This window comes from Euprymna scolopes, chromosome 20 (assembly GCF_053919585.1).
Source record: "Euprymna scolopes isolate OS-2025 chromosome 20, ASM5391958v1, whole genome shotgun sequence".
Lineage (NCBI taxonomy): Eukaryota > Metazoa > Mollusca > Cephalopoda > Sepiida > Sepiolidae > Euprymna > Euprymna scolopes.
The window spans coordinates 11,267,030-11,279,647 of record NC_136501.1 but is presented as its reverse complement, the minus strand read 5'-3'; the positions used below and the strand labels follow the sequence as shown (position 1 = coordinate 11,279,647).

The 12,618-nt window shown below is 35.1% G+C and overlaps 1 protein-coding gene across 2 annotated transcripts in view; it reads right to left on the bottom strand.

The window, feature by feature from the left end:
- Positions 1–12,618, bottom strand: part of LOC145241317 (uncharacterized) — a 148,138-nt gene that overhangs the window by 108,243 nt on the left and 27,277 nt on the right. The window contains exon 2 of one of the 2 annotated variants that reach the window (XM_080104128.1): positions 4,113–4,449. In XM_080104128.1, the coding sequence (XP_079960254.1) occupies positions 4,113–4,449 (337 nt within the window). Of the gene's footprint in view, positions 1–4,112; positions 4,450–12,618 lie in introns of those variants that run through there. The other variant, XM_080104131.1, reaches the window with a different exon arrangement.

Genomic DNA, 12,618 nt, shown 5'->3' with positions numbered 1-12,618 from the left:
TTTTTGGGAATTTTTGACACACCTAACAAAACTGCGAATAAAATATAAAAGACTCGTAATTTCTCTTTTCAAGGTTTATTTTCTTTATGGAATATACTTCCAAAATAAACTATAAAAGTCATTTAAAAAATAGAAATATTTTTATTTAAAAAAAAAACAGTGTTGCGTTCATGCAGCCATTTTGTTTACCTAATGAAATCAATTGAATTTTACGAGTTAAACTTTTTTCAATTTTTTCACTTTAAAAATATATCAAAATTTTTCTATTGGTTCAATTTTTACAATATTTTCAGTTTCAATGTGAAATTTTATGCTCTTTCCAATAAACCCAATATAATATTCTAGACAAGGTTTTTTTTTTTAAATTCACCCTCCCCATTTTGAAATGTTTATTAAAATGAAAATAATTAATTTTTCTCACCTCAAATTTATATATGAGAAATTGAAGATAAAAGATCAATAAATAAAATAAGCTAATTTAAAACAAAAAAAAAAAAAAATAGTTATTTGCAAATTTACCTGTAAAGTCCAAAGTTTAAAACCTTTTTTTTTAAAACCACGTTAAATTTTTTTTAAGTGAAACCTTATAATCTTGTTATATTGCACAGAAAGTTCCATTTAATTACGACAATTATTTCTATTTCATTCAATGTTTTTTTTTAGATATTAAAAAAAAAAAAAAAAACTACTACTCCATAAAGGAGAAATAAAATATATTAAATCAAAAACTCATGTATTTCTTAGAGAGAAGAAGAAAAAAAAATCAATTTCATTGACTAGTTTTCATTTAATCGATGAAAACTGTTGACTGAAATGTGAGCCGATTTTCATGTATGGTAACTCATCGGGACCAACTTCAAAAATGTCATAATAATTACAAAGGGAAGATAAGTCACATGTCATAAAGCAAAGAGCAGCCAACCAAAATTAATTCTTATTTCTTTTAAACAAAGCGAACTAGCCGCCATACATTGAATTTCTTTGTGTCTTTTTGCTTCATTCCTCACATCTTTGAAAAATTTATAAGAAATTATTTGAGTAAAATCTTAGTTACATTAAAAATTAGGAAATGTCAATCCTAAAATGTTCTTTTAATATTTTTTACATAAACATTCATTTATTTTTTTTAAAAATGAATAAAATATACTTATAGTAAAAACAAAAAAATGTGTTTGTTGTTATTATTAACATTAAATGTTTGTTTCTTCATATAGTTACTATCAAGATTACTTTTGAAATGTATTTGCTCTAACGCGTTGTTTTTACATTTTGGAAATAATTATGCCCCTTTCAGACATCCGTATTTGATAATGTGAAAATTTGCAGCAACACCGCTTTAAGCTAATGGCGGAAATGAATTGCGAAAATGCGATTTTCTGGGATCCTTGCTTTAAAAAATCCTTTTATTTAAAAAATACATGAAATATAAAATATGAACAATTCTTATAAATGAAGAATGGAAGTACCCATTGCTTGGTTTTTTTTTATAGGTAAGTGATTTTTTGGCATTTATATATATTTTTTAGATTTGGTTTCAGTTAAAATTCGTTGATTTTGTGAAATCTTTTTGAAAGAAAACCGATGAAAAAAAAAACAAACATTTTTTTTCGATTAAATCATTCATTATTTTAAAATTTAGTCTTTCCTTGTTTTACTGAAAAAAAAAAATTAGGGTTTGAAATTACATTTTCATACTGATTATAAGCTTCGAAACAGAGAAAGTCTATATAATCAAGTGTTTATTCACTGGTTTTCAATGGCGGCTTCTGACACTCCTACTGGGGAACCACCCGAAGATTTACCCTTACATTGGGTTTTTATATTCAATTGTTTATAGGTGTATTCGGGTCCGCAAAAAAAAAAAAAAAAAAAAAAAAAAAATCAACTTCTTCAAGGTAAATCTTCGGGTGGTCCCCTAGCGCACTTTCACTGACCAAATTTTAAAATCATAAAAGGTTTAATTGAAAAATATACAATATATATATATTTTTTCATCGGTTTTCTGTAAAAAGATTTCATGAAAATCAACAAATTTAACATAATTGAAATCTAAAAAATATATATAACTGCCACAAAATTACTTACTGTACAAAATTAGTAAGCAATGGGTGTTTCCATTCTTCATTTATAAGAATCTGTCCATATTTATACATGGTGCTTGTCCACTTATTGAACCACACTATTATTAAATAGTATTTTCAAGTTAAATTAAAGTTTTACAATATTTTTATTTTAATAATTTGTTAACTGAAAGTACAGAAGTTACAAAACACCCTCCTCTCCCCATGTTAAGAATGGCTTAAAAATAATATTATTTCAGCATGGTTCAATAAGTGCACAAGTACCTTATATATTATATTCCATGTATTTTTTAAATAAAATGATTGTTAAAACTAAGAGTCCCAGAAAACCACCTTTTCGACAATTGTTATCTGTCATTAGCGGAAGCGGATGTTCCTGGATTTGTCAAATACAGGAGCATCAAAGGGACAAAAATTATTTCAAAAACGTAAAAACAACACGTTCGTAATCTCGATAGTAACTATATAAAGAAACAAACATTTAATGTAACAACGAAGAAAAACAAAAACAAAAAAAAAAAAACGCTTTTTTTTTTTTTTTTTTTTTTTTTTTTTTTTTTTTAACTATAAGCATATTTTATTCAGTTTTGTATAAAATAAATGAATGTTTATGTATATACCAAAAATATTAAAAGAAAACTTTAGGATTGACATTTCCTAATTTTCAATGTAACTAAGATTTTACTCAAATTCTTATAAATTTTTCAAAGATGTGAGGAATTAAGCAAAAAGACAAATTCAATTTAAATTTATTGAAAAAAAAAAAAAAAAAAATTGATTTTATTTTAAATTCAGAAAAAAAAAAATTAAGATAAGTTTGAAAATGCCTTTAAAACAAGAAAATAATTAAAATTTTCCAGCAGACATTCTGAATTCAGAATAAAAGGTTTTAAATAAATTTTTTTAAATAAATTTTCTTGGACAGATTTAAATTCCAGGATAAAGTTTTCAATATATATATATTTTTTAAACAAAATAATTTAACTTTTGTAGCAGACATTTTAAATTCGGAATAAAAGGTTTTAAATAAATTTTTTTTACACAATAAAATAAGAAAATCTAAATTTTCTTGGAAAGATTTAAATTCCAGTATAAAAGTTTTCAATAATTTTTTTTTTAAACAAGAAACTAAGTAAAATTTTCCAGCAGACATTTTGAATTCAGAATAAAAGATTTTAATTAAATTTTTTTAAACAACAAAATAAGAAAATCTAAATTTTCTTGGACAAATTTAAAATCCAGGATAAAAAGTTTTCAGTATTTTTTTTTTTTTTTTTTTTTTTTTTTAACAAGAAATTCATTTAAATTTTCTTGTACTGATTTTAAATTCTGGATGAAAGTATAATAATTTTAAAACAAGAAAATAAGTACAATTAACATCAACAATTATGTATGTCAATTAAACAATGGAAAAAGCAATTACTTTAAATTTTACTAAGACTAAGATTTTTTACTAAAACTACGAAAACTCGTAAGACTATAACTAAAACTAAATTTATTTTGTAATCATGCAAAAAAGAAATGACAAGGATGTAAAAAAAATTTTAGATAAAAATTAATTTGTTATTTTTATAGTCTGCTGCTAATTCATATTTAGTTAATACCACCTCTTCCATTACTTCATCTTTCTTATCATATTCAACAGTATACTTGTTATTTTCAAAACTACTAGACTGTTGAATTCTTTATCTGCATTATTATCCTCCCAGATATATAAAATACTCCAAGCTATGATACTGCCTAACAAAACATCCCTAATTTCTACATGATCTGGGAACTTCTCTAAGAATAGGTTATTTGGAAGAGATGGATGATTTCTTTTTAGGTTTTTTAATTTTACTTCTAATTGTTTTCTATGTTTATCTGAAATTCTTTTCTTAACCGTTTTATTTAATGCTTTTTATATTGAGTATTAGTACTTCTAAATCTTTGCACAAAGATGTAGTATTCCTAAGAGTCCTAAAAATGATAAGTCTTCTCTATGTGTAAAGTAAACCAAAGTTAAATGAAAAATTATATTAATTTTATTACCTATTGGGTTACTGGTGGTGGTGGTGGTGCTGCTGCTGGACCTGTGGTGAAACAGTTTATGCATAGGTTTCTTGCATAAAGTAATGAACTCTCCAAACTTTGACTTGAAGAAATATTTCCTGTAGCTTTTCAATTTTTTGCAAGCACTGTATACAGTAGACAATGAAACTACAGGAAAACCATTTGCTACATTTTTTTCAGTTGCCAATTCCGATATCTTCCTCGGTGGAAAATGTTGCACTAACATATAAAATATGTGACCAACCAAGACTGCCTCATTGCCTTCAACTTTTTCAAAATCCTGTAAAATGGAGGCCAAAGGTGAAGGTTTTTTAGACTGAAAATAGAAAAAGAATTCATTTCAAAATTGGAACTTAATTTTTCAGATTAGATAAAGTTTATGAAAATCGAAACAATTTCAATAATCCCAAAAAGCAAATGCTATAAATAAATTATAGTTATTAAAATTATTACATTTTAATTAATTCTACTGAAGACCAATTGGCACTTGATGAGGAGTGTGGACTCTGTGCAAACGTTTACTTTCCAAGAACCGCTCCCATAGCAGACATGCGCAGAAGGTTTTCAGTGGTCTATTTAGCCATTGAATTACATCAAGTACAAATTGGAATCAACAGCTAACTTATATCAAAACTAAATTTCTTTAACTTTTTTGATATAAGTTAGCTGTTGATTTCAATTTGTACTTGATGTAATTCAGTGCTTCTGCAGTTTAATTTACTGTTTTTCCATAAGTAACGCCCCCATCTCCCTCCCATTTATTGTTTTTCCGTAAGTAATGCACCAACATACACCGACCAGAATTGTTTACATTTTCACAAATATTCTGTTTACATGGGGGAGGGGGGGGGTTAGAGGAGGACAGGTGGTGTCGCGCCCACCACCGCCCTCCCACAATGTAAACAGAATTTTGTGAAAATGTAAACAGTAGGTATCTCCAAAACAATGTGAAAAACGGAGCACATGTTCCTGTGACGTCAGACTTGTGTTAACTATACAAACTATGGAAAAGCGGAAGTGACTTAATGATTTTTTAAAAACTTTGTTTATCTTCTTCAAACTGCAATTAATAATTAATCTTTGTTATAATTTTGTTAGGTTTGGAGATTTACAGTTTAATGATTAATAATATTATAAACATTTGTATATTAAATATGAAATACGGTTTTACTGAATGTTCATTTGGTTAACTACCGGCTTCCATATTTTGTTCGGTAAAAAGAGAGAAACAAAATATGAGGGGGGGGGCTACAAAATGCTTAATATTTGTGCAATAATATTTTCGAATCAGTTTTAATCTGGCGATAAAATAGCTGACAAGAGCCATGTTTATATAAAAACTTAATATTTAAAAAAAATTTAAACACAATTAATTAAAAATCTATGTTGTAACGGAACATTTTGAAATAATGGAATTTTAATCTTCTTAATCTTTTAAAAATTAATTAATGTTTACAAAGTTTCTTTTTCTGGGCAATTCAACTGATTATAGTATATATTAATTCGAAGAAACGCTATTTAAAGAAAAAACATAATATTAAATTTACATTTTTTTTAATTGCAACTTCAAGGTAAATTTTTGTTCAATACGTGTATTTAAATTAAAAAAAAAAACAAATATATTTTACTTATTTGAACTCGTATGTTTCATAATAAATAGAAATTTCGATATATATTTTGTTCGAATTTTGAAAAAAAAAAAAAAAAAATATGGGGGGGGGGGACACGCACTAAAAAAATATTTCCCCTTATATTTTACAGAAACTGCATTTGATATGTGATTTCATTCTAAAATGGATAAGTATCGAAAAGTTCACAAAAATCTGACCATTAGTTGATTTTTGCTAGATTTATTAAACACAGGTATGTTTTGTTTTCACGTTCGGAATGTCTACTACATGGGAACGTTATTTTAAAGCGCCAATTATGTAAACACGATTTTCGTCTCGCAATTTCATTATTTTCGTTTGATGAAAATTTTTTTTAAAAATATTACTGATTTATTTTGCCTTTCTTTTAAATGGTACAAAAGTTATACTGATAATATTAATTTATAATAAAGTTAGATCGTGTTACATATAGGGTGGGGTAATTCTGTGATGAATTTTGGCAGTCTCTAAAACAATTCTTCTGCTCGGTGTATGTCAGCGCGTTACTTACGGAAAAACGATAAATTAAACTGCAGAAGCACCTGTTAAAATCCATACAAATTCTATAATTGAATACCCCCCCCCCTCAAAAAAAAATAAAAAATAAAAAAAGGGAACGAAAAACAGATGTTTTTGTAAACCGCTCATGAAAACGGACATTATTTTTATATTATAAATGAGGTGAAAACTATTTTATTTTATGAAAAATATTTCTTGTCATTTAAAATATGCACCATGTATCCATGCGCCTTGTGAAAGATCACGTGACTACGCGCACGTACTGTATCGAATTCAACTTCAATCGTCACCAACGTTCGCAATAGTAACACAATAACCTTGTGACTGTAAACGACACTGTTCCTTCCTCTCACTCAAGCTTTTTATGCAGTTTTCCTCCTGTCTCATTTGCATATGTGCCCTCTGTTTCCTCATGATCTCGTGAGACCACAGTTTATAAAACACCCGGCACCATCTTTAATCTCTTTTCCCACCCAACACTTCCTTGCGGCAAGTCCACCCCCTCCTCCATTACGCCACCGCTCGCACGCACATCTACACAATGCACAAATACACGGACGCTTGCTACTCTGGTGAGTATAAAACTCCCCCCCCTGATCTGATGATCACACAGAGTGCACTGCAGGGTTGGTCTCCTAGTCCGCTTACTTCTGCGAAGGGGCACATTCATAGGTTCTGGTTCAGATTCAGATTTTAGTTTCGGGTCTGGTTCTGATTCTGTTTCTGCCGAGTAAGATGAACTATAATCATCACTTTCTGGTCTGTTGATTTCGTTCATAAGTAGCTCATCATTTGAGGATTCATTGCTCGCCTCTGTAGATGTATGATGCACCTCAAAAGTCAGGCAAAGATCGCGCACATGGCGCGGGGTTCCATCAACTAGGACTGACTGCTGTCTGATAACCCCAGAGATTCGTTCTCGCTTGAATTTGGTGGTGCACCGGTTTCCAGGTTGTCTCACCCAACTGGATCCCCTACCTCATATTTAGCATGTCTTTTCTGGTTGACTGGCTGTGCAGCATCAATTCCCTTTAGTCTAACATGATATGTGTATATGGCATTGGCCGGCGCTGTTGTTGGTAATTTCCCTTCCTTTGGCGTGACGTTATACCACTACATGGCCTCCGTAATGGTACATTGCTTTTTGGCAGCAATTCTCTTAATGCTACGGTGGCTCCTCTCAGCAATGCCATTCCCTGATGGCACATGGGCGCATCGCAGCTGTAGTCGGACGCCCCATTCATCTGACAGCTGCTGAACTTATTGGCTGCAAAAAGCAGCATCGTTATCCGTCAAAATCTCTTCCAGCTCACCCCGCTTAAAAAAGATGGATGACAAGATGCAAACAACACTTGCTGAGTCCTGCCTAATCATGTGTCGCCATACCGCAAAATGTGTGGGTCCACAATCGATAAGATTTAGAAACGGTTTACCACTGTAATGGGTAATGTCCATTGCCACCTGTTGCTACACCTTGACGTCCAATCGTCCTTTTCGCCATTGCTCTGGTGCAGGATCAATAGACTGACACGCCTCACAGTGCCTGACAATCTGGTTGACATCTGCCTTTGTTACTGCTGAGTCCACACGTCTCGCAAAATACACTGTTCTCTTGACACTTGGATGCCCGCTCTGTGCATGAATCTTCTGTATTTGACATGAACTAATCGCGCCAATTGCAACTGGGCAAGATCGAGCAGTGTGCTCCACACCCATCTTCATGGCTCCATACCATTTGTGAGGTACACAGGTTAGTTGGTTGGCACAATTACAATGTGATGTTACCAGCGTTACCCCCACTGATAGTCCATACTCAGAGACCAGACTCTTCAGCATATCTAGCCTTCGCCGGGTCAACATCTTGCTGGCTGCCTTAGTGCGGATTCTTGTCCGTCCTGAAAGACACCCAGTGGTAGACACAGCGAGAATCCGTGTACAGGTGCAGTTTCTTCGATTGCCATTGCAGTGCAAGATTTATTCCCTTTACAACAGTGTCCAGCTCTGCTAAGTTGATGTGCCGAGCATCACTCACGAGTCGCAGCCAACATGCGTCTTCAAACATTCCCTCCTTGCTCTAATGGACTCCCAATGCCAATGAACTAGCGTTGACCCACACATTTACATGGTCTGCATCAACACATCATTTTCCACGGGCAGGGTCCTCCTTGTTGACTCTCTCCAAGGTCTCAGTTACCATCAGAGTTAAAAGAGCATCGTCAAGCACATCGTCCCAACCTGTGGTTACCAAATCTACTCTGCATTTGATGACACTCACAGCTACACGGAGTCAGCCACAGGCTGGTAAGTGTCCAACAAGTTTCCCACACCAGGAAAAAAATGGTCCGCCTTGTAACAAAGTCAGGGATGCCTGGAATCCCACTGCCACGCCTCCATCGTAGGGTCCCATCTTCCTCACAGATGTCTAACCCCAATACGCGCGCTCCATCCCTCAGATGTTCAGGATTCTTGCACTGCAGACCAAACTGAGTCAATTTTTCCCTGACACATGATGCAGATTTTATGTCCTCATTGATGTACACATCGTCAATGTAGGCTGATGTTGCGTCTTCAATGGTCTTTTCTTGAAACAACACCACATTCACAATGGTCATGATCTGCGGTGCCACATTCAGACGAAAGCCGAGTCGTGTTAGGCAGTACCTCTGATCCCTAAACCACACTGTCTGGAATGGCCACAGCGTCTCATCTACTCGCACCTGCAAATAGGCCTTCCGCAGGTCTAATATTGACCTTCTGGCGCCATTCCCTCAGTTTGCTGGTGCACACGTCAGCATCAGCAGTGTAAGCTTCAATGTATTGGTTGAGCTCATGATAATCCAGCACTGGTCTTACTTTTGACTTGTTATGCTGGATAACCGCCATTAAGGGTATCAGACCCTTGGGCGGACCAGCTTCTCGGGGTAGGGGATCAGCCATCCATCTTGGATCCATGCCTCAAGCTCTTGCTCCTACTCATCACGAGCTTCATCAGGTATAGGGTATTCTGCGACGTGATTCTTTAATTCGGTTGGTGCCCTTCCCTCGGTCCACTTTCATGATGCAGTCCAGGCCTGCTGGCTAAAGACATAGACCACCTTAAAGTCAGGGCGATCAATATGGATTGCAGCACACACCGGGTTTTTTAAAAAGCACACGCTCCCGTCTCTTTCGATGATCACTCCCCCCAGTGCCTTGATAGTATCGTAGCCCAGCAGTACGTAGAACCCCAGCAAATCCACTCGCGTCACCAACACATGAATTTCTGCGGCCACACCAGAGTCTCTGTGAACCTTCACGGTTCCTGCTCCACAGCATGCTTGTGTCTCGCTGCCTATTGTGGTGACTTTAATGTTCTTTTTAGTCCAGGTCCGACACAATCTGGCACTCATGATGGTATGTGAGCAGCCGGAGTCAAGAAGAGCTGAGCAGGGCACTTGGTTCATTTACACAGTTATTGTAGGTAGCGCGTCACTTAGATCCTATCTGGGGAACAGAGCGGCACTGAGATCTTGCCCCCTGACGTGTTTTCTTTGTTTTTTTGGTTTTTTTAGCCCAAAAAAGTTTTTCATGGCTAAATAGATCACTGAAAACATTCTGCGCATGTCTGTTAAGGGAGCGGTTCTTGGAAAGCAAACGTTTGCGCAGGATCCACACTCCTCATCAAGTACTGACCAATTTCCTAGTCAAAAATTGGGGTGAAAATGGACTGGGGGACCACCCGAAGATTTACCTTTGATTTTTTTTTAAATATTCAACTGTTTACAGGTGTATTTGGGTCTGCTGTGAACAAATAGCACAGTTTATTTTGTGGCTGACAAGAATTATTTACAAAAGTAATACATTATTCACTCATGGACGTTTGGTCGCCATTTTTGATATTTGTTTGCAGCAAACCCGAATACACCTGTAAACAGTTGAATGCGAAAAAAAAAAAAATCAACTTCTTACGGGTAAATCTTCGGGTGGTCCCCCAGTGCACTTTCACCATTATTCCAATTAATGATTTAAAAATAGTACCTACATTTATCGCCGAAACTGGAGACGCCATTTTATTTCAGTTTCGGCAGTAAAGTGTAGAATTACCTTGAAAATTTTTTTTTTTTTACTCAAATAAAGTTTAAAAAATCGGGTTTGTATTACTGTACACAGATTCGAAAAAGTTGTCAAAAAACAAATATTGTGGTAATTTTTACTTACCGCAACTCGATGTTGAGGAGTAAAGCAATGGAATTCTGTGTGGCAGTCGTTCAAGCAAAAGGTTTGAAAGTGCTTGGTCGACTGCTTTTACAATAGTGTTTGTTTTTTGTCCACTCACGTGGATCGGACTTAACATTTGCATAGAATCGACTAGTGAGTATAAAAACACCCCCTATCGTTGATATTTTTTGGTTGGTCTTTTTGTTTTAGTCCAGCAGACTGTTTCATAGTTACTGTTACAAAGACGATCTGTCGTTGTAAGCAACGAGGTAATTCGTTGCAACTTTTGTTGACCAAGAAGGATTCACCACGCAAGGTAAGTTTCATTGTTTTTTCCTCCTACGTTGAGTTCTGATTTAACCCGTTGAGTTGCAGAAATGCCTCCCACTTTTTAGTCGGTTAAAATCCAACACTTTGCAACGAATCGAGAAAAAAAAAAAAAAAAAAAAAAAAAAAAAAAAAAATGAACGACCCTGTTACTCGAATGGAACTAGAGAGAAGGCTAGACCTTCTTCAAAGAAAAATAAGGACGACTGTGGTGGGGATGGAAGAGGAACTTCTGTCCTTGAATGTGTTTTTATCCTTTGAAAAGGATATAGAAGGATGGCTAGAAGAGCTAGAGGGTGTGTCTTGGAGTATAGAGGAAGCTGAATCGCTTGCTGAACTATTTCAAGCTTCTTTTAGATTTAAGAGAGAGGTGCGACACTGATTGGGGGTTGTATGGGCAGTCAGTGAAGGAAATACTTCAGAGGTCTCTATAGAAGATAGGAGGTCCCCCAACGTTCAACCAACCTTCAATCCTCATAGTCAGGAAGCCACTAGTATCCCAGACCCAACCAAGTCCTTCAACCAAACTGCACATTCTTCCTTTTCAGTAGAACATTTTAAAATCAAACTGAAAGAGCAACATTTCAGTGGAAGGGATTTTGAAATAAATAGAAGTTTTAAGTGTGTTATGAGTAAGTTGCTGGAATCCATATTAAATAGAGAAATAGTCAACCACCTCAGCAGGAACAACCTTCTTAGTGACACACAATATGGTTTCCGCTCTGCAAGATCTACCGCAGATGTGCTGACGGTTATATCCCACAGGATTAGTGAATCTCTTGACAAAGGCTTCCTTTCTAGGGCAATTGCTCTTGATATATCAAAGGCCTTCGACAAGGTATGGCATAAGGGTTTACTTCACAAGATTTCCAGCTACGGTATAACTGGAAATGTTTTCTCAATCATTAAATCATTTCTCTCCGATAGGCTCATAAGAGTAGTGGTAGATGGACAAAAATCGGAGGCCTGCAATATAAATGCTGGAGTCCCTCAGGGGTCAATCCTGGGCCCAACTCTCTTCCTGATCTACATCAATGACCTCCCTAAACACATACTTAAATCATTCATTGACATCTATGCTGATGACACGACCATCTACGGCAACACATCAAAGGCTGTAAATGACAAAGTTCTCTCTGATTCTCTCTCCTCTGATCTCGAGCGCGTGGTTCAGTGGGGGAAGATGTGGCTGGTTAACTTTAATGCATCTAAAACCAAACTCCTATCCTTACATTATCAACGCTCTGATCCCCATCTGGCATCAATTGTGATGGATGGCTCTCGTCTGGGTGAGGCCGTGTTTTGACAAGCTTCTGGGTTTGACCTTTACTCCTGATCTGAAATGGAACACGTACATCAAGTCTGTTGCCAAGGTCGCTGGAAAGATGGTAGGATCCTTCTACCGCTCCAGAAGATATCTCACTACTGATGCAAATCTCTATCTTTATAAAAGCCAAGTACGTCCAAGGATGGAATACTGTTGCCATATCTGGGCAGGAGCTGCTAAAAACAGCCTATCCTGCCTTGACAGAGTACAAAATAGACTTCGTGACTTAGTGGGGGATGCCCTTTTCTCTACCCTGCAACCTCTCGCCCACAGAAGAGACGTTGCGAGCCTATCGTCGTTTTTCGTTATTTCCATGGCAGGTGCTTGTCTGAACTCCTATCTCTGGTCACCCCTCGCCAATTTTTCACGAAAAACACCCGTTTAGCTGAATCCACTGAGAAAAATTTCCCCCACTCTTTATCTGTGCCTAAATCAAAACGTGGATTCCATGAACAAAGCTTCTTTC